This window comes from Phyllostomus discolor, chromosome 13 (genome assembly GCF_004126475.2).
Source record: "Phyllostomus discolor isolate MPI-MPIP mPhyDis1 chromosome 13, mPhyDis1.pri.v3, whole genome shotgun sequence".
Classification (NCBI taxonomy): domain Eukaryota; kingdom Metazoa; phylum Chordata; class Mammalia; order Chiroptera; family Phyllostomidae; genus Phyllostomus; species Phyllostomus discolor.
The window spans coordinates 56,540,607-56,559,557 of NC_040915.2; the positions used below are offsets into that span (position 1 = coordinate 56,540,607).

The 18,951-nt window shown below is 55.3% G+C and overlaps 1 protein-coding gene across 5 annotated transcripts in view; it reads right to left on the reverse strand.

Annotated features, from left to right (window-relative positions):
* AP1B1 (adaptor related protein complex 1 subunit beta 1) overlaps positions 1 to 18,951 on the reverse strand; it is a 46,706-nt gene that overhangs the window by 8,571 nt on the left and 19,184 nt on the right. For 3 of the 5 annotated variants that reach the window (XM_036014476.1, XM_028527365.2, XM_036014475.1), the window contains exons 4-16: positions 17,281 to 17,416; positions 16,259 to 16,504; positions 14,898 to 15,088; positions 13,864 to 14,085; positions 11,056 to 11,176; positions 10,497 to 10,592; positions 9,380 to 9,495; positions 8,869 to 9,034; positions 4,159 to 4,257; positions 3,488 to 3,747; positions 2,632 to 2,833; positions 1,786 to 1,806; positions 1,021 to 1,164 (exon numbers count right to left, since the gene is read on the reverse strand). In XM_036014476.1, the coding sequence (XP_035870369.1) occupies positions 1,021 to 1,164; positions 1,786 to 1,806; positions 2,632 to 2,833; positions 3,488 to 3,747; positions 4,159 to 4,257; positions 8,869 to 9,034; positions 9,380 to 9,495; positions 10,497 to 10,592; positions 11,056 to 11,176; positions 13,864 to 14,085; positions 14,898 to 15,088; positions 16,259 to 16,504; positions 17,281 to 17,416 (2,020 nt within the window). The remainder of the gene's footprint in view (positions 1 to 1,020; positions 1,165 to 1,785; positions 1,807 to 2,631; positions 2,834 to 3,487; positions 3,748 to 4,158; positions 4,258 to 8,868; positions 9,035 to 9,379; positions 9,496 to 10,496; positions 10,593 to 11,055; positions 11,177 to 13,863; positions 14,086 to 14,897; positions 15,089 to 16,258; positions 16,505 to 17,280; positions 17,417 to 18,951) is intronic. The other 2 variants (XM_036014477.1, XM_028527367.2) reach the window with 1 other exon arrangement.

An 18,951-nucleotide genomic window follows, 5' to 3' on the forward strand; every position in this document is an offset into this window, starting at 1 on the left:
GTGCCAACCTTCCAATGCCTCCAGTTGCACCAGGATCAAGAGCAACCCCTCAGAGTCTGGTGATGCCAACCTCACCAGCTTTCTCCCTCCCTAACCTCCCCAGATCTCTGTCTAGCCAGGAGTCTCTGGAGGGTACTGCTCCTTGGTAGCACAGGAGGCACTTGTGGGGGATCTTTAGGTAGCACGATGGTGGGCAGGCACTATTTTCCGTGGGCTCAGGTCAGGGATGCAGGACATGCTGCCAGGGGTCAGCAGTTCCCACAATGAACAATTGTTTTGCATGGGTTCGACACACCCTGAAACTGCCAGAACTGAACTACGGTACAAATCAAGGGAAGCCTGTTCTTTGTTTCGCTGGAACTGGACTGGAGTCAGCCACCGCTGCAGCTGCACCGCTCTCGGCACCCGCGTGGCCCCCACAGGGACCCTGCACTGCTGCCAGCACCCAACAACTTTGTCAGGTCTTCTGCAGTGGGCGTGCCCGAGCCTTTCTGACATTGCATTACACTACTTTATTTTCTTCCTTTTCCTCCATGCAGTGGTAGCATCTTACTATAAAAATTGTATGTGTAGGCAGGTGCCCAGCCCGCAGATCTCGTTTAAGGGTAGGAGAGGAAGGGGGGTTATAAAATGTCTGTTATTGATGAGAGGCCTTGGGTCGGACCGCACTGAGAAGCACTCCTCCAACTAGATGGGACTTTTGCCAGTTCCCTGGAAGGTTCTAGGCTCTTCCTCACCTCCAGGCTTTCCCATAGGCTCTGCCCAACTCGGCCAGGCTAATTCTGCCTGGATCCACAGGCCTAAGCTCCAGCTCCCCACTGGGACGCCTTTCCCTGACCCAGCGTCTGTTCCCTGTGCCCCCACAGCCCCCAGGGGCCTTGGCATTGTGCTGGGAAGCCGCTGTCCCCGGAGCCCACCCCTGCTGGTCTGGGCAGAGTCCGTGGAGTGGGCCACGTGAGGAGCCCACACACCAGTTTCCACCTTCTCTGCTCTTGCCACAAGAAGGGGGATGGTACTTACTGCTTTGGGGGCCACATATGATCCTGACAGGGTGCCCACGCCACTGGTCAGGTCAAAGAGGTCGCTCAGGCCACTGCCCATGGGTGCACCTAGGTTGGCTGGTACTGCTGCTGCTGGGGGTGTCACGAAGTTGGGGCCCCCGATCTGGAAAGACAATGGAAGGCATCAGAGGCAGACAGGGTCATCGGGGGCCTGGGATGAGTGTAGCCACCTGGCTCTTTGGAAAACAAGGGGGCGGGACAGGATGGGGGTCCCACAAGGCTGCTGTCAACCAACTCTTAAGTTGCAGAAACAAGACAGAGCAGGGTGGGTGAAGAGAGGCGGAGCCATCCTATGCTCTGCAAATCTCGAGCCTTGGGGGTGACCTCTGGGAAAGCTGGAAACACGTGCAAACTAACACTCAGTCCGTGGATAAAAGGGGTACCAGAGGCACACTTCTGTGAGGGGGCTGTGCTAAGGAGACAGGAGTGTGCCCTCCAGGATATCAGAGAGTGGCCATGGGGACAGAGAGGGCCAGCAATCCTCAGGATGAAAAGGCAACTTTGTCCTAGGGTAGTGAGGACGGGATGAGGGGCTCCTGGATTGGGGGGCCTGGTGGCAGCTGGATGCCAGGTGGTCAGAGCAGAGGCTGCCAGGACACTGGAAAGAAGGCCAGGGCTCAGCAGGGAGGGACCGTTTTGACATCATCTGACCCTTGGGATGTTAGACCAGTGCTCTCAGGAGGAGCAGGGACGAAGGCCTGGTGACGCGAGGGTTGAACCGTACCCCTTCAGGCTCATCCCCCATCTCCAAGCAGAAGCAGGCAGGGTGAAGAGAAGAGGCAGCCACATGCAGAGAGAAAAGCCAGGAAGGAAGACACAGAGAGAGATGGGAGGAGGGGGCAGAGGGAAAGAGAGAAAAGATTAGTTACTGCTGCCCCATCCCAGATGAGTCTGGTGCAAGGCTGTGCTGGGCCTAGAAGGGGCCCAGGCTATTTCTATAATGAGCACCACCCCTTTGGTTACCCCCCCACCCATATCCTAGGCTACAGCCCTTCCCACCTCTTCCTGTGTCACAGGCTTGGGGACCTGAGCTGGGCATGGCTACGGGACAGGGGCTCTGCTGCTCCCTCTACCTGGTTCTACCAGCTGCCTGATGAAGTTCCTGGGAGAGACCCAGGCCAGTCTCACCACCCCATTTCTACAGGGGAGCACTGTCCCTGCCCTGTAACGGGCCTCTCTCAGTCCTGCCCGACTGCTGTCCCCAGCTGCTGCAGGGTCGGGAGATTGATGGACACAGGTCTGGCTCCTCCAGCCTCACAGGGCCAAGGCACCTGCAGGCTCAGACTCGGGGGAAGGGGCTGGACTGGCCTCACACTGCCTCAGGTCTCTTGCGGCTCAGCAGCCCGACAAAGGGCTAAGTCCTGTGCCTGCCATTTAACAGCTGTGCTCCCTTGGAGGGAAAGTCTCCTGACCTCTGTAAGCCTCACTTTTCTCACCTACAAGCAGAGAGCTACAGGATGACCTTCACAGGCAAAGGTACCTGGTTGGTGTCTGGCACAGAGAGGGCATTCAATGACTGCTGCTCTGAAGATCATTACCAATGTCATCCAGAGGAGCTCCCAGGACATACCAGGCTGTCCAGGCCACCGCCAAGAAGGTCCACAGCTCCCATTTGCACTGAGGAGGTAGCCAGGGGTGGGCCACTCACTGGGGGGCCAAGGTCCAGATTGAGGAGGTCGCCCAGCAGGTCACCCTGGGCAGGAATGACATCTGGCTGCTCACCAGAGGGCGGGCCAGCAGGGGCCGTCTCAGGGCTCTCTGTGCTCTCGTTCCTTTGGGGACACAGGAGGGAGAGAGAGGGTCAGAAGGGTGGGGGCAGACTGTCCCAGGGAGGTCTGAGTCCTCAGTCTCCAGGACCCTCCCAGGACAGGCAGGCACTGGGTCTCCTCACTGTCTCACAGGGACTGTCCACATGCCTCCCCTTCCTTCCCGTCCCCCTGCTAATCCGTTTTTCTGCTCTTCAGCTTCTCGGGGATGAAAGAAGGGAGAGGCCGTCTGTATTTCCACTACTCAGTCCACTATTCAGAGAAGACTGGACGCCAGCGCCCAGAGGGCTGGGCAACCAGGCCAGGGCACCCCCTGAGAGTGGCAGAGGAGGAAGGTGAGAACAGCGCTCCAGAATCAGACAGAGTCGGCCCCAAGCCCAGTTCTGGGGGCTGTGGGATGCTGCCCCAGGCACTCGGCTCTGTGTCTGCTTGTCCTCATCTGTCAGATGGGGACGCCTCTCAGATCTGTTGTCAGGATCAAATGAGATGACCCAGTCAACGCCTGGTAGTAGTGAGCATTCCGTAAAGGCTGCCTGAACTACAATCTCCCTCAGACTCAGGCCCTGCCAGGGGACATCACGCAGAGCCTGGGCACCCGTGCTACTGAACCGAGAGACCCGGCGGGCAGGCTCCACCCGGCAGCTGGCCTGCTTCACTCACGAGGCTGTGCGGGGTGGCAGGCTCTTATGCACAACGCCCCGGCCTCCCTCCACAAAGGCGCTGGGTGGCTTGTGGTAGACGGAGGCCAGCGTGCCGATGTAGCAGATGAGCTCGTCCAGCAGTGTCGGCTCGATGAGGTCTGTCTCTTCTGAGATGAGTGGCTTCTCGGCCAACACCACCTCCTTGGCCGCCACCGGGTCCGTGGAGAGCAGGCGCCAGTAGATGTAGCCACGGTCCCGCAGGTCTGGGTTGTCTGAGTCCTTGGGGAGTGATGGGAAGCTCATGAAAATCAGGGCAGAGGAACTGGGTAGGGGAAGGGGACGTTTACACACACATGAGCCAGCACCCATCTCCCCCTGCCGCCGATCTTCCGTTCTAGCCCACTCTTACGGGCCATGCCTACTCCAATCTCTACGGACATTCTGACCTCTGGTTCTCATGGTTTTCCTCTCCTCGCTCATTTAGTCTGTCCCAGCTCACCACCTGACCCCATTCCATCTTGATTTGTTTGTGACTGAGCTCTGTGAGCAGGGATCCCAGATTACTCTGGGGCCAAACCCACAGTGGTGTCAGTCTTAGGGGCAGGACCACCCAGGTCTGGCTGCTCAGACCAAAGTGCTCCCTATGGAGTGAGAGTTGTGCTGGGCACAGCAGGGAGGCTGGGCACCCACCTGAGTGGCCAAGCTGAGGACCTGCTGCACCAGCTCCTGGGTCTCCGTTGGCTTCTTCAGAAAGAGTTTCACTATGGCTGTCAGCAGCTGTAGCTGGACCTGCAGGAAGACAGAGAAATGACAAAGAGGCATGGGCTTCATGTGTGAACAGCAGGACAACCGCTGAGGGCCTTGAAGAGGAAAAAGGGTGTTCAGATGCCCTGGAAGGTGAGAACAGCTTTCCTAGGTTTGGGATGGCCAGGGAACACAGGCTAAGGCCAGCAGGGGTGTTGGTAGTGCTGAGTAGCCTAGGCTACTTAGGAAGGAGCTGGCCACTGCACTATTTGGCCACCTAGGCCAGGGGATGCTGCCCTGCCCTAGGGTCCCAGAAACCTATCAGGGTTCCAGGCCTCACAGTACCTCAAGGAACTGACAGCTTCAAAAGGCAACATGTGTAGACAGTATGCTCTTAAAGGGACTGTCTGTCAGTAAGCAGACATGGTGCCAGTGAGGCCCGGAGGACTGGGCATAGGGCTTCTCTCTCACTGAGGAGGTGTGCTTCTACCCGAGAGTGGGAACCATCCCTCCCCAGCCCTCTCTCAGCCTCTGCCTCTTACCTGGCGGCTGCCTTCCCCTGACCCTTCCACCCTCAGCCTGGCCAGCACCTCCTCACTCCCCCAATCTCACGCTTGGCCCAGCCCCCTACCCTGTGGTGCTGCAGCCTCCGGCACCCACTCATCAGCACCGTCTCACAGTCCTGGAAATGCTTCCCTGCTAGTTGGTGCAGCGAAAGCCACTTACCCTCAGTCAATGAGGGAGACCTGTGGCCTACTTCAGGGGGTTCTTGTGAGCTTTGGACACAGCAATTTATGGCAGCTGACTTTGAGCTAGAGTTCGATCACACCTCAATTTGAACTCTGGGTCTATCACTTCCCAGCTGGGTGACAATGCACAAGTCATTTAGCTTCTCTTAGTGTGTTTCCTTATCTATAAAATGGGTGTAATACCTCACAGGGTTAATGGAAGAGGCAGTAAGACAACAAATGGGAAGAACCTATTGTGTCTTCTGTTTAAAACACAACAGCTGCCACCATCATCATCAGTATCAGCGTGGCCACCACACAGGGACTCTTTACCAAGTTCTCCCCAAGCCAGGTCAGCTGCCTGCCTGGAATCATTCCTCACTGCCTGGTGTGCTACGCTGCCTGGGAGATCTGGCCACAAGCCCAACTCCTCCTCCCCCACCCCCCACCAGCAGCCCTCCAGCAATGATGCCGCTGCCCCTGCCATCCAGATAGGGGCCAGATGCAGGCTGGACTGACATACTAGCATGGCCAACACTTCCTGAGCCCCTCATCCATGGCTGGAGAGACCAAAGAGCTTGGGGCAAGGAGGCTCAAAGAGATAATCTAAAATAAGTTTCCACCCTGGCTGGTGTGGCTGAGTGGTTGAGTGCCGGCCTGTGAACCAAAGGGTTGCTGGTTCGATTCCCAGTCTAGGGTACATGCCTGGATTGTAGGCCAGGTCCCCAGTAGGGGGTGCACAAGAGGCAACCACGCATTGATGTTTCTCTTTCTCCCTCCTTTCCCCTCTCTAAAAAATAAATAAATAAAATATTTAAAAAAATAAGTTTCCAAACTGCAAAGCACTTAACAAGTTTTTTGTTGTTTTTTTTTTTAAAGATTTATTTATTTTTAGAAAGAGGGGAAGGGAGGGAGAGAGAGAAACATCCATGTGTGGTTGCCTCTCATGAGCCCCCTACTGGGGACCTGGCCTGCAACCCAGGCATGTGCCCTGACTGGGAATTGAACCGGTGACCCTTTGGTTCGCAGGCCGGCACTCAACCACTCAGCCACACCAGCCAGGGATAAACAAGTATTCGTATAAAAGCTCTGAACTGTGTTGTGAACCCAGAAGGCAGACAGTGCAGGCCAGTTACATAAAACACCACCACCACATGGCTACTATTTGCTGAGCACTGGAGTGGGCCGTGCACACATTACCCAGTGAGCTTTGCAGGAGTCCTGTGACAGAGACAAGGAAATGGGCTTGGTAAGGTGAAGTCACTCTAGGCCGCCCAAGTACCCTGGCCAGTTTTCCCTGTCTGACTTCTCTAATCCTGGCTCTGCAGGGGCTTTGCTAAGGGGGAAGACGCTGCAAAAGATTTACTCTTACATACGGGTAGAAACACCTCTCACAGGACATCTCCTGCAGTGATCCCAGGCAGAACTTGCTTGTAGGGGCGGAAAGCACCCCAGGCCAGGCTTTGCTTCCCAGACACAAGAGAGGGTCTCGTGGGGTGAAAGTGAAGGCGGCCTTGGGGCAGGCTGGCAGCTGGACTTGGCAGGTGGCAGTGGGTGTCAGTGGTAATTATTGCTATTATTTTGTCATGGGCATCTGTTGTTTTTGCCTACCCAGCATCTATTCTGTCTTCTGGTAATAGAAACACTGGCTTTCCTTTAAAAAAGTTGTCCTCCTCCTCGTTTCTTGCAATCCAGGGACGCGTGTCTCACAGGCCTGGCCAGAGTCACAGCGACTGGCTGAGGACAAGGTGAATGGGCCTGGACTGTTGCTGGAACTATGGAGGAGAAAGTGATTACAGGAGTCTCTAAGCTGTAGCCTGAAAGTGGTGATTCCTTGTAGGCTCCACCATGGGGGCTTGCCCTAGGGAGAAGCCATCCCTGAAGGGCAGAGACAGCCATGACGCCACCATCTGAGCACCCTCACCCACGGGTGCCGGAGGGCACATTCCTCGAATTACCCGCTACAGAAGTCAGTTGGTCCCCTCTTCTGCCTGGACCAACACCAATACTACCGTTAATGAACACTTATCATGGGCTGAGCATGCGGTAAGGACTTTACACAAAGCATCCCATTCAACTTCCACAGCGACGGGATGAGGGACAGTCTTATGATCCCCATTTCATAAACAGGAAACAGGCTCAGAGAGGCGAAGAACTGAAGGGGCCACGAAGGGGCAGAAGAGGGGTTTGGACACTGAGATCTCCAATCCCAAGTCGCGTGCCCTGACCCACTGGGTCACACTGCCCCAGCTGGGAGAGCAAAGATCTTCTATGCTTACAAACAGATGTTTTAAAGGCCCCCATGCATGACCAGGGAATACAAATTAAAAGATGCTCAACCGTATTCAGAACAGAAATGCAAACAAAGCTCCATCACTGCACGAACCATTTGTCATCAGATGGGCAAAGATCGTTCGAGGGTGCAGTAGGCTGGGGAGGAGGTAAGGCGAGGGCTACCCACCTCTGAGCTGGGAGTGTAAATCAGAACAGTCCCTACACTAAGGGAAATCTCCAACGCACAGGCCCTTTCACCAGGCATTCTGCTCCAAGAATTTATCACACCCCAGCTGGACTTGCAGATGTTGCACAGGTTGCTCACAACCCAAAGAGCAGAGACTGGCACATATTCTGCTGACAGTGCTGGTTAAGTAAACGCAGGAGCGCTGCATGAAGGGCCCCTATGCAGCTGTCCAAGGCTCTCGTAAATTAATGGCAGGGCCTACATACATATTTTTAAGGGAAAAAGGCCAGGTGCTGAACAATTTGAATATCTATAATATGCTACCATTAGTGTTTAAAAATAAATGAGAAATATATATATTCAGTTTATCCTCAAAGAATCCATGTTTGCAAACTTGCCTACTTGCTAAAATATACTTGTAGCCCCCAAATCAATGCTCTCGGCACGATCGTGGTCATTCACAGACACGTGCAAGGCAGGTACACGTGCACATACAAAACCCGAGCTGTCTGACACACACGTCCCTGGCTGTGGTCCAGCGAGGCAATGCCCTGCCTCTCTGAGTTCTCACACTGCAAACGAGTGTCCTTTTCACAACCTATGCAGTGCCGTGTCTTTCACATTTTGGTGCCTTTTGTGGATATTCTGTTTAAAATGACTCCCATGTGTAGTGCTGATGGGCTGTCTGGTGTTCCTGCGTGCAAGAAGGCTGTGATGTGCCTTCTGGAGAAAATACGTGTGTTAGATGAGCTTTGTTGAGGCACAACTTATAGTGCTGTTGGCCATGATTTCGATGTGAACGAATCAACGATGTGTATTAAATAAGGTGCCTTTAAACAGAAATGCAAGTAAAACAGGTTATGCACCGGCCAGCAGACAGAAGTGCTGGGACCAGAGGCACAAAGAAACCCAACTCTGTATTTCCTCCGGGAGTGATGGTTTAGTGCTGGTTAGTTCGGAGCTTGTGGTGACTTCACAGAGCATGAGAGCCACGGATAACAGTGACTGACTGTATATGTGTACGTTCACATGTACAGAGGCACGTGTACACCTGCCGGTGTGCTCCTAAACTCTCTCTGGAGGTATCCCCAGGAAACCAATAATAATACCAGTGATCTCTGGAAGAACTGGGCCAGGAAAGTGGTGGGAAAAAGAACTTTCACTATATAAATTCTTGTCTCTGTTGCATTGTGAACCAAGTCAATGCATTATCCATGAGGAGAGAAATACGAAAACAAAACCAGAAAGCTCTGTCTGCCGTCAGTGCTCACCATCACAGGCCACCCTCACACCCCCCGAGGGACCACACTGTGGGAAGGGAAGGGCCCACACCCATCACCCATGCAGCACTCATCTGTCTGTCACACCATCAGTGCAGTCTCAGTAGGGACGTGGCCCTGAGCCTGCGGCTGGGGGAGGGTGTCAAGTAGGACGGGCCGCAGTGGCGCCCGGGGCCTGCCGGCTCACCTGGGTGCTCTCGTCGTGGAAGCCCTCAAGGAAGCTCTCCAGCAGCTCGTCCGCGTTGTCAATCCGCTCGGCGTACTCGCCCACAATCCAGATCATGGCAGCCCGGGCCTCGGGCTCATCCAAGGAGTCCAGGTTCTCGCACAGCGTGGCGATCACGCTCTCATACCTGGAGACCAGCACAGAGCCAGCCAGTGAGCACGGCAGGAGCCCGGGCAACTCAGGGAGGCCCAGCGGGGGCCAAAACAGACAAGCAGGTGCCTCTCAAGACCCCAGGAGGGCAGTAAGTAAAGGGATTTGAGTTTTATCTGTTACATTTGAGTTCTTACTTTGGTTTGAGGAGCAGAAGAGGGACAGCTCAGGAGAAATAAGAAAAAACCAAGGGTTTCTTCTGAGAGTGCTGTTTGTGGCAGAGAAGTAAGGAAGAGGGGAAAGGCTTCTCTTTGCTCTTCCCTCCCGCCAGCCCCGTACCAGAAGAGTCACTGCAGCCTCACCGGGAGGGACAGGCACGTACTTGTTGGGGTACTTGCGGAAGATGTCCTTAATGACCACGATGGCTTCCTGGACCACGTAGTTCACCTTGGTCTGGATGAGGTCGAGCAGCGTGCTCACGCAGCGCTCTGCAGATTGCTGTGTGGGAAGGGGAGAGTGTGGGCAAGGCCCCTGTGCCCACTTCCAAAAGAACTTCCAGGAACTGTGCCTTGGCCAAGGGCTCAGTCACACCTTGCCTACCTTCCCTGTCACAGTGGGAGACAGAACACTGACCCCAGACAACGGGTAAAAGAATGAGTACAAAATGATGGCCCCCGGACAGCAGGGACACAGGGAGACAGAATCAGATTGAGGAGAAGGCCAGCAGAGCTCCTGAGAATGGGCAGAGTCCTTGGAGCTCCTCCAGGCCAAGCCCTGAGTGAGGGCAGAGTGACCACGCTCCAGCCCGACCTCGCCTCACTTCTGCTTGTCTCCCAAAGGTCTCCTGTGACCAAAATGCTTAGGAAAGCCTGGCTGGACCCACCCCACTGCCCCTCGTGGGAAGGATTTCTCAGGATGCCATCACAGACGCCAGTGGGAGAACGCCACGATGGGTTGGGGTGACCAGCTGTCCCAGGGTCCCCTAGCCTCCAGTGGGCCCATTTAGGGAAAGTCGGCTCAGTGGTTAAGAAGCATCTCCATCGGCAGAGAATGGAACAGATGGAATGTCAGGTCATATTCTGTAGAGCCCTTGGGAGCTTGGAAAAAGGGACACATGGACAGCTGAATCGTGACACTTGCCAAAACCTTTGACAGGCACAGCCCCTGACCCAAAGCTGCATGAACTGAAAGCGAAGTCTGCCAGGCCACCACCAGCTGGGGACGCCCCACTCTCTTAGCTGATGCTGCAGGAGAGCCCATGATTACCATGGCTTCACTTCATCTGCAGCAACTCAAAGGCCTGAAGGAGGTCACAGGGGGAGAACGAGCCCAACCCAATCTGCACAGCGGGTGCCTTGGGGACTCCAGCAGGGACCCTCAGGCCTTCCTGGACCACGAGAAACTGGCAGATTCTGCTAGAATCAGACTGGTTTTCTGGTTTCAGCTGCCTTCCCCTCTTCCTGCCCCTCCCCCAGCCGAGGACAGAGTCCCAGCCTTACCTCCACTTTGATGGCGCAGCGGCCGATAGCCCGCACAGCCTTCCGCACAAAGTCCACATCCACCTCTGTGGCATACTCTTTAAGTTCCGCCAAGACCTGTGGCCCCAAAAGAGAAGGTGGGATTGGAGGGGATCCAGAGGGGCAACGACCTGGAATACCTCTGGGCGGTGGGGATGCACAGACCCCTAGAAGGATGAGGTTCTGCCTCTTGCTCAAGGTGAAAGGCCCAAAGCAGGGAGGAAACTGCCAGGGGCCCCAGGAGGAAAGCAGGGAAGGACTAACTGGTAGGGCTGGGCAGCCCTCATTCAGGTTAGCTGACACGTCCACCTGACTGCCACTTTCAACGGACGGGTGAGTGATAACAGGAAGAACAGATTCTTTATCACTTAACACCTGGTGCGTGCTTGCTCACAGAGCCCCGTGTCCTGTGCCAAGCACTCTTCACAGATGAACTGTTGTTAACAGTGGGACCAGGCAGCCTGTCCGGGGACCACAGCTCATCTGCGGTGTTGCTGTCCACCACCAGAGCCCACACCCCCCGCCGCCACCCTCTGCTGACCTGCGCAATATTGGCCTGGGAGGCCAGGCGGATCATGATGTCCAGCTTCTCCAGCTTCACATAGATGGGGTCGTTGTATTTCACGAAGAAGACTTTCATCTCGTGCTTCAGGATCTCAGGCCTGGTGGCGGGGCAGGGGTGCCCAAAGAGCAAAAAGCAAGTGATAAGCCCTGTGAGAACACCTCTTGCACATTTGCTGGGACATCTCTGGGGTGCGAGGGGGAGCCTGATATCCATGAAGGCAGTCACCACCATGGCTGCACGCTCCCGGGCAGAGGGCCCACTGACCAGCTTGAGCAAAGTCCTGACTGGCCATCGTATGTTGAACCACATCCCCGGCCGTGGGGGCGGGGTGGGGAGGGGAGAAGAGGGGATACAAGCAAGAGGCAGTTTGCATTTGAGAGGCAGCAGGCAGCAGGCGATGGGCTCGGGGATCAGGCCTGGTTCCAATCCCAGCTCGTGACTCAGGCCCCTGCTTCCTCACCACGAAATGGGCATGACACTGTGCCGGGAAGTGTTACCACTGCAGACCTGAGCCTCTCGTTTTAAAACAACCTGGAGTCCCGGAACTCGGCCCTTGGGAGTGTTCTTACCGTTTCTGATAAAGGTGATTAACTGTGCCCAGACTGTTTGTATAAACAACACGGTCTATGCTGAACACCTGCTTTCCTTCGGGGAGTCTGGAATTTTAGGGGGTGCCAGGCAAAGGCTACCTACAGCAGTCTCAAATAGGCACCCCAGGCAGAAACATTACACTCATGTGGCTGCACTCTGTAGCTCAGGGAGGAGCGTGCTTGATGTGACCCCGACCCTGTGGAAGGGGGGATTCCTCCACACTCCATCTCTGTCTCCCTTAGGACCCAGTTATGTATCCTCACTACATTGATAATAAATCTTAGCCGTAAGCACAACTACATGCTGACTCCCATGAGTCCCAAGTGACTCATGACTCCCACGAGTCACAATCTCTGAATGTGGGGTGATCCTGGGACCCTGACACAGACCCCCACGTACCAAGGCTGCTGTGAAGCAGCTGGCCTGATCAATGCCTGCCTCAGAGAAGGCAGTGTCATTGCTATCACCAGTGAGTGTCACTGCTGCTGTGGCACCACCCACATTTTTCTTAGATGAGGAAAGCTGAGAGGTGGAGAGGCTTGCACCACATTACACTTGGTGCTAATAAGGGGGGGGAGCAAGATGAGAGTCACCACCCCCTACTCCCACTCCTAGGCCCTTTCGAGAACAGAAAGGAGAAAGGCAAAGGAGTAAGAACAGACAGTGGAGGAGGGAGAAGACACAGCATAGAAGAAAGGAGGGACCCTGGGCACTCCACGCTGCTATGCAAGCTGCAGGGAGGTCCTGGAGAAGCAAAGAGCCTCCATCATGCCTGTGAGGAGGCAGGATCCCGAGCCGGGGGGGGGGGGGGGGGGGGGCAGCAGAAGAAGTGGTTCCTGCAGTCAGCTGATCGACCGCTTGTCAGGATCGAGCCAGGTGGTGCCCTGGCAACGCAGTCAACTTCTTAAGAGATTTGCCACGTTAAATATAGCCAATGAGCCCTTCGTGCTGATCAGGATCCATTGTTCACTACACTTGACTAATCCCACCCTGCAGCCCTGACTCCCTGTCTCACCCTTTGTCCAGGCACTCAGAGGCTGTTGCATATTTAATTCCCCAATTCCTGCACAAATGTCCCAATTCCACTGATCTCTCTGGCCCCAAGAGTGTCCTAAGAACCAGCCTGATGCTACAGTGACAAGGAGCTCATGCTGTCTTCCAAGAGAGAATGTCGACGAGGCCCCTGTTCTCCACGTAGCCCCGCTCTCACCGACAGGCAGCTGCCACACACAGCTGAGGAAGCTGTGTGACCGGAAAGGCTGGTAGAACTCCAGGCCCAAGCTCTACTCTGCAGAGCTGCCAGGCTCCCTCGCTGGACCATTCCGGAAAGCCCCTTCTGCTTCAGGCCCCTCGAACTGGCACTCCTAATTGCTTTTCCGCCCCACCCACTGAGGGCATCAGGGGCCTTCCCTGAGGAACAGCGGCCTCCTGCCACAATGGTTCCCACAGGGAGGACAAAAGAGGCTGCATGGCATTCTGAGCGACTTGGACACACCCCTCCCCTGGCCCCGAGGCTGATGCAAAGTCCACAGCGCCTCACCACCTAGAGCAGGGGTGTCAAACTCAGTTTCACCGGGGACCACATCAACCTTGAGGTTGCCTTCAAAGGGCCGAAATAATTTTAGGACTGTATAAATGTAACTACTCCTTAACTGTTAAGGAACTGAAATTACATGAGGTTGGAGGTTGGTAGTCAGTCTCCAACCTCAGGGACTCTAACTAGAGCAACGACCCTGTCCCCAGGAAAAATGCATGTACGCACATAAAATCTTACACCCCTTTCCCAGAGGGCTCTGCGGGCTGTAGAGCCATCCGTTGTCTGTGGTTAAGAAGGTCCATGCTAGCCTTCGCCTGGCCTGCTGCCCGGTTAAGCTAAGCCCGGGTTTCTCAACTTTGGCACTCCCGCCATTACGGACGAAACAGTTCTCTGCTCCAGGTGTTGCAGGATGTCAAGCAGCATCCCTGGCTTCTACCCACTGGATGCCAGTAGGACCCCCAGCTGTGACAACCAAAGATGTCTCGTCTCCAGATGTTGTCAAATGTCCCCTGGAGGACAAGGCTGTCCTTGGCTGAGAACTTGTGTAAGCTACTGAGACGTCCTGCACGGGGACGCGTCAGTGCCCCTTCAGAGCCCGGTCCCCAGCAGCAGAACCCCCGGGAGCACACACTACACATGTGCGGCGGTCCTGGTACCTTTTCTGCACGATGAGGTTGATGTTGCGCAGGGCCACGTACTGCAGCTCAGGCTCGGCCGACAGCAGCGTGACCAGGGGCGGGGCCAGCTTCTTGAGCAGCGTGCCGTAGTAGTCCAGGTCCTTGGACAACATCTCCATAAACTTCATCAGCACCTTCACAGCGGACAGCACCACAGCGGAGTTGGCATGGGAGAGCCTGGGGGTGACCCGCTCGCAGATGCTGAGGTCCGTTGCAAGGGGGTAAAGAGGAAAGACAGACAAGGGGGAACACCCTGCTTTTAGTTATCAAAATAGCACTTTTTTTTGTAGTGGAAAATCTAGACGCTCATTTTGCGGCTTGTAAACTGCCCCCGAGTGTGTGAAAAACATTAACTAAGCCTCAGTTTCCTCACCTAGAAAATGGAGATGATGATGCCGACCTCACAGTGTTGCTGGGGCTTAAGCGAGACAATGCATGTAAAGCGCCAGCACAGTGCCCGGCACATAGCAGACACTTGATAAATGCCAACTCCCTCCCTTCCCCTGTGAGGGCGTGCGAAAGTGGCAGAACATCATGTTGGTTGGGACCAAGGGTCAGAGGAGCCTGAACTCGGTGACCTGCACGATTTCTTCCATCTCTCTAAGGGGAGTTTCCTTATCTGTAAAATGGGGACAGTGACAGGATGACCTTTACAGAGTTGCTTTAAGGTTATCAAATGCACAGGAAGCACCAGCAGAGCCCCAGACTCAGGGAGAACTCAGTGAACGGGGCTCGGATGCCATCCACCTCCTTCACGCAGCCCGAGGCGCCCGGGGTCCCTGTTAGCTCCCAGGTCCTGGCTCCTGTCTGTGCCCATGATGATCTGTGAGCTGACGGCCTGAAGGACACCACTGACAGCCTGGCCCTGGCACCCCCTGAGGTGTGTTTGAGGATGGTCTGTGGGACAAGGCCCTGGGAAGGAGCCCATGGGAGGCTTGAGGCCGAGCTCATGGTTAGAGCCCCATGGGGGACCAGCCCCCACTGGGCCGGCAAGCAAGGGGCAGCTTGCTCACCTCTGGGCCTCCCGGTCGTCCTTGGGCGTGTAGTTGGCCAGGCAGTCCAGGATAAAGATCTGGCCCCACTCAGTGCACTCGTTCAGGGCTGTCAGTAGCTTGTTGATGGACTGAGGGTTCAGGTCGAGGAGGTTGCTGCTGGGGTGAGACTCGGCAATCTCTGAGAGGGCAGCTACTGCATTTGCCACCACCTGGGTGAGAGGGTGAGAGGGGCAGAGGCTGGGGGCACTGCTCACAGGCCAGGCGGCAGGGGGCGGTGGGGCTGGCCGGTCAGGGGTTGAATATCCTGAGGAAAAGGACCCGATGGGCAGGGTGTGCAGCACAAAGACCCACTCACTCTACTGACTCCTCTGTGAACGGGAACTAAAATAAGTGCACTTGCCATTAAAGAGAAAAGAAGAGGGGAAACAAAAGATAGAGCTCGCCCCAGGTGCCTGGCCAGAGAAAGCACTACCAGCCCTCACGCACAGCTCCGCCTACCAGCTACAACAGCTTACTCCCAGCGGGGCCTCTACGTCAGCAGTCAGAGCCCTGAGGGCTGCCGTGAACACCCGGGGGTAGAGCACAGAGGGGCTTGCTGCGCACGGCTCTGGACTCTCCACCCATTTTCACCAGAGCAGCCGTTTTCACGTGTGTTCTGTGTGGTTTTCGACTCTTCCCTATGATAAACGGTGTTCCAATGGCCATCCCTGTACTGGCCACTCAGTGCCTGGCTATACTCTGTTTCTGCAGGACACAGAGTGGGCTGGCTGGGCTGAGGGTTTTGCACTCTTCGTATCAGACAGGGCCTGCCGAACCGCCCTCAGGCTGCTGCCACTGCTGTGGGAGGAGACGAGTCCTGCTCCCAGCCTCACCCTGGTGCCTGTCATCCAGGCTATGCTACTTTTGGGGTGGCCTCTATGTGGGCAAAGGGAAAAGTACCTCACGTTCAGAGCTCACAGGCAACCTTGGAGAGAAGGCAGTGACAATGGCAGTGACTGGAAGGAGGGCACTAGTCTTGGTTGCAGACCCACTGTGTGCCTGGCCGTACCAAAACACAATACCCTCACAGCTTATGCCTCACCAGTGCTCCTGCCAACCACGCAGAATTAGATCGATCTTACTGATGGAGAGGGATGTGGAAGGTTAGGCAGTTCACCCAAGGTCACACAGCTTGTTACAGAGGGCACATGAAGAAGGGAGTCCAGGTCTAGCTGTCCCCAGAGGTGGTGCCCGAACCACTGCAGGCACAAATACAACGGCCCCACCCAGCAAGCTCTGACCCCCAGGAACCGGGGCCTGTCCGGTGGAGGGTCAAGCCAAGGTTTTCCCAAGCAACCCAGGAGGTGGCGGAGGCGGCACAGTGAGGGGCAGCAGCTTACCATGGGGTTTGAGTCCGAGATGAGGTCTTTAAGCGTGTCCAGGAAGCCCTGGTCCTCCACGAGCTGGGCATTGATGTCATGAAGCTTGGCCACGCATACAGCCGCTGTCTTGCGGACGTACGGGTCCTCATCCTTCAGGCACTTCCGGAGTGGCTCGCACAGGTACTCTGTGATCTTGTCAACGCGGATGCAGCCCATGGTCCTCACAGCCAGGGCCCGGATCAGGGGGTTGGGGTCCTCACAGTCCTGAGGGGAACCAGCCATTGGCCAGGGGCAGGGGTGGGCTAAGCAACATCAGACAGCTGCTATGGGACCTCCCACCAACTGTGGCCTACAGCATCACGAGTGCCACGTGTGGGCACCGAGCATATGCCAGACACCGTGCTGGGCCCCTGTGCTGTGTTCCTCTGATTCTCAGAGCAGGCACTCAGTACTCTTCCTGTTTCACAGGTGAGGGAGCTGAGGCTCGCAGGAGGGCTGGAAGCTCACCCAGTCACAGGGCGGTGCTGTGGCCCAAACCCACAAGCATTCAGTACCACAACCTTCGATCTTTCCACTGGGACACAGAACCTATCATCTGCCCACATCTGGGCATCACTGGGGGTAGGGGAGCCAAGGTTCTAAAGGGGCACAGGCTGACATTCAAGTGTCTGCTTGCCCCTTACTCTGGAGGACAGAAAATGCAGAAGGGAGCAAAGTCTAGAAGGGAAACACAGAAGCTCTCCGGCACTTGTGGATCCTGCCCTGGGAAAGGATGCAGGCAACGGCTCACTCCAGTGGCACTCAGGGATCGACAGGCCTCGTGCCCCTTCACATGGAATGAGTTAGCAGGGTCCGCACCATCAGATTTTCTGGAGAGTGGGAGCCCTCTGCTGGAAGAGGAAGCCCTCCGGCTGGGAGTCAGAGAGCCTGAAAAGGAGCCTGAGAATCTCCACCCAGGGCCGCAGTGCCTCACCCCAGGGGATGGAGGGGAGATGGAGCCATGAGCACCCACACACCCCTCACACCAAGCTCCTGCTCACCTTCACAAAGGTGTTGACAGCCATGATGGCCATGTCGGGCTGACTCTTGGCATAGTTCATCAAGTACAGGTACACCAGCTTCTTCAGCTCCAGGTTGTCCGTCTGCATACAGTTCACCACATCGGGGAAGAGGGCACTGGAAGGTCAGAATGGCGTCAGTGTGGGGGAGGCCAAGAAAGGAAGAGGAAGATTTTTCAGGCAGCTAACGGGGGCGGGGGCTGCAGGGAAACAATGAATAGGAGGGAAGAAGAAAGATAACAGGACCTCCTAGTAACAGGGAGACAGAACACCGACTATGCTTTGTTACCATGAACACCTACTTGTAGAAATGGAATTTCAAAGGGAGATTTTAAAAGCAAAAAAAGTCCTCTGTTCTCTTCCCAGGATTTGTACATGAGCTCCGGAGCCCATCAGACCTGGCCAAAACCCAGCTCTGCCTCCTGTTTGCTGTCTGAAGTTGGGAAAATTCCCTCACCCCTGCCCTGACCCCAAGTCTCTGTTTCCTCACTTGCAAGAAAGGTTCGACAAAACCCTGTTTCACCTGGCCCTTGACATCTGGCAGGTGCTAAATAAATGAAAATGACTGATTTTCCTTCCTCTGATACTTAACGTGGCCCCTTATGGTGGGCTACCAGTTCGTAGGGTTGTAGGGAAGCAGAGATGGGCCGTGTTGCTTTCACCACAAGGTGCCAGCTCAAGTGCCCACTAAAAACCAGCTCAGGCCCTGACTGGTGTGGCTCAGTGGGTTGGGTGTCGTCTCCCAAACTGAAAGGTCACCAGTTTGATTCCTGTTCAGGGCACATGTCTGGGTTGCAGCCCAGGTCCCCGGTCGTAGGCATGCGAGAGGCAACCAATCAATGTTTCTCTCCATCCTTTTCCCCTCTAAGAATAAATAAATAAAATGTTGTTAAAATCTTTTATTTATTTATTTTTAGAGGAGAAAGGAGGGAGAGAGGGGGGGAAACATCGATGTGTGGTTGCCTCTCGCATGCCCCCTAATGGGGACCTGGGCTGCAACCCAGGTATGTGCCCTGACTGGGAACTGAACCGGGGACCGTTTGGTTCACAGGCCAGCACTTGGTCCACTGAGCTACACCAGCCAGGGATACATAAATAAAATCTTTTAAAAAATAAGAATTAAATAGAACCCAGCTCAGCACATACAGAGCATGTGCTAGACACAGGCTGAGCACTAAGAGCTTTACACGTGTAGTTGATCTCACTTAACAGCCCCAAGAAGCCAGGGGAGTGTCCCCGCTTTATAGACGACAACGAGAGGCTCGTAAATGTCAACAACCTGCCTGAGGACTCCAACGCCCGTGTTCAGGACCGCTGTTACTCTGTGTGAACCCCTCCCAACATGGTACCCACAGGCCCAGAGTCTCAGGCCCCTTGAGATGTGAAATATGGTTAGAGATCAATTTTCTGTCTCTGGAATCACCACCTCCCTTCTCAAGTGCTGTGATTTTTACGGGTAAGGACACGGTATAACACAGAGACTTAAGAGGTCAAACTGAATTTCCCGTGCCCAACAGGCAGGAGACCAGCCGGTGCTGAAACAGACTGATGGCCTTAGAAGATGATCGATCGCCTTGGAAGACAACACACCAGGAAGAAAGAGGGGAAGGGAAGGTGGAAACAGCTAATGAGCCCACTTGCTTTTCTGGGCCC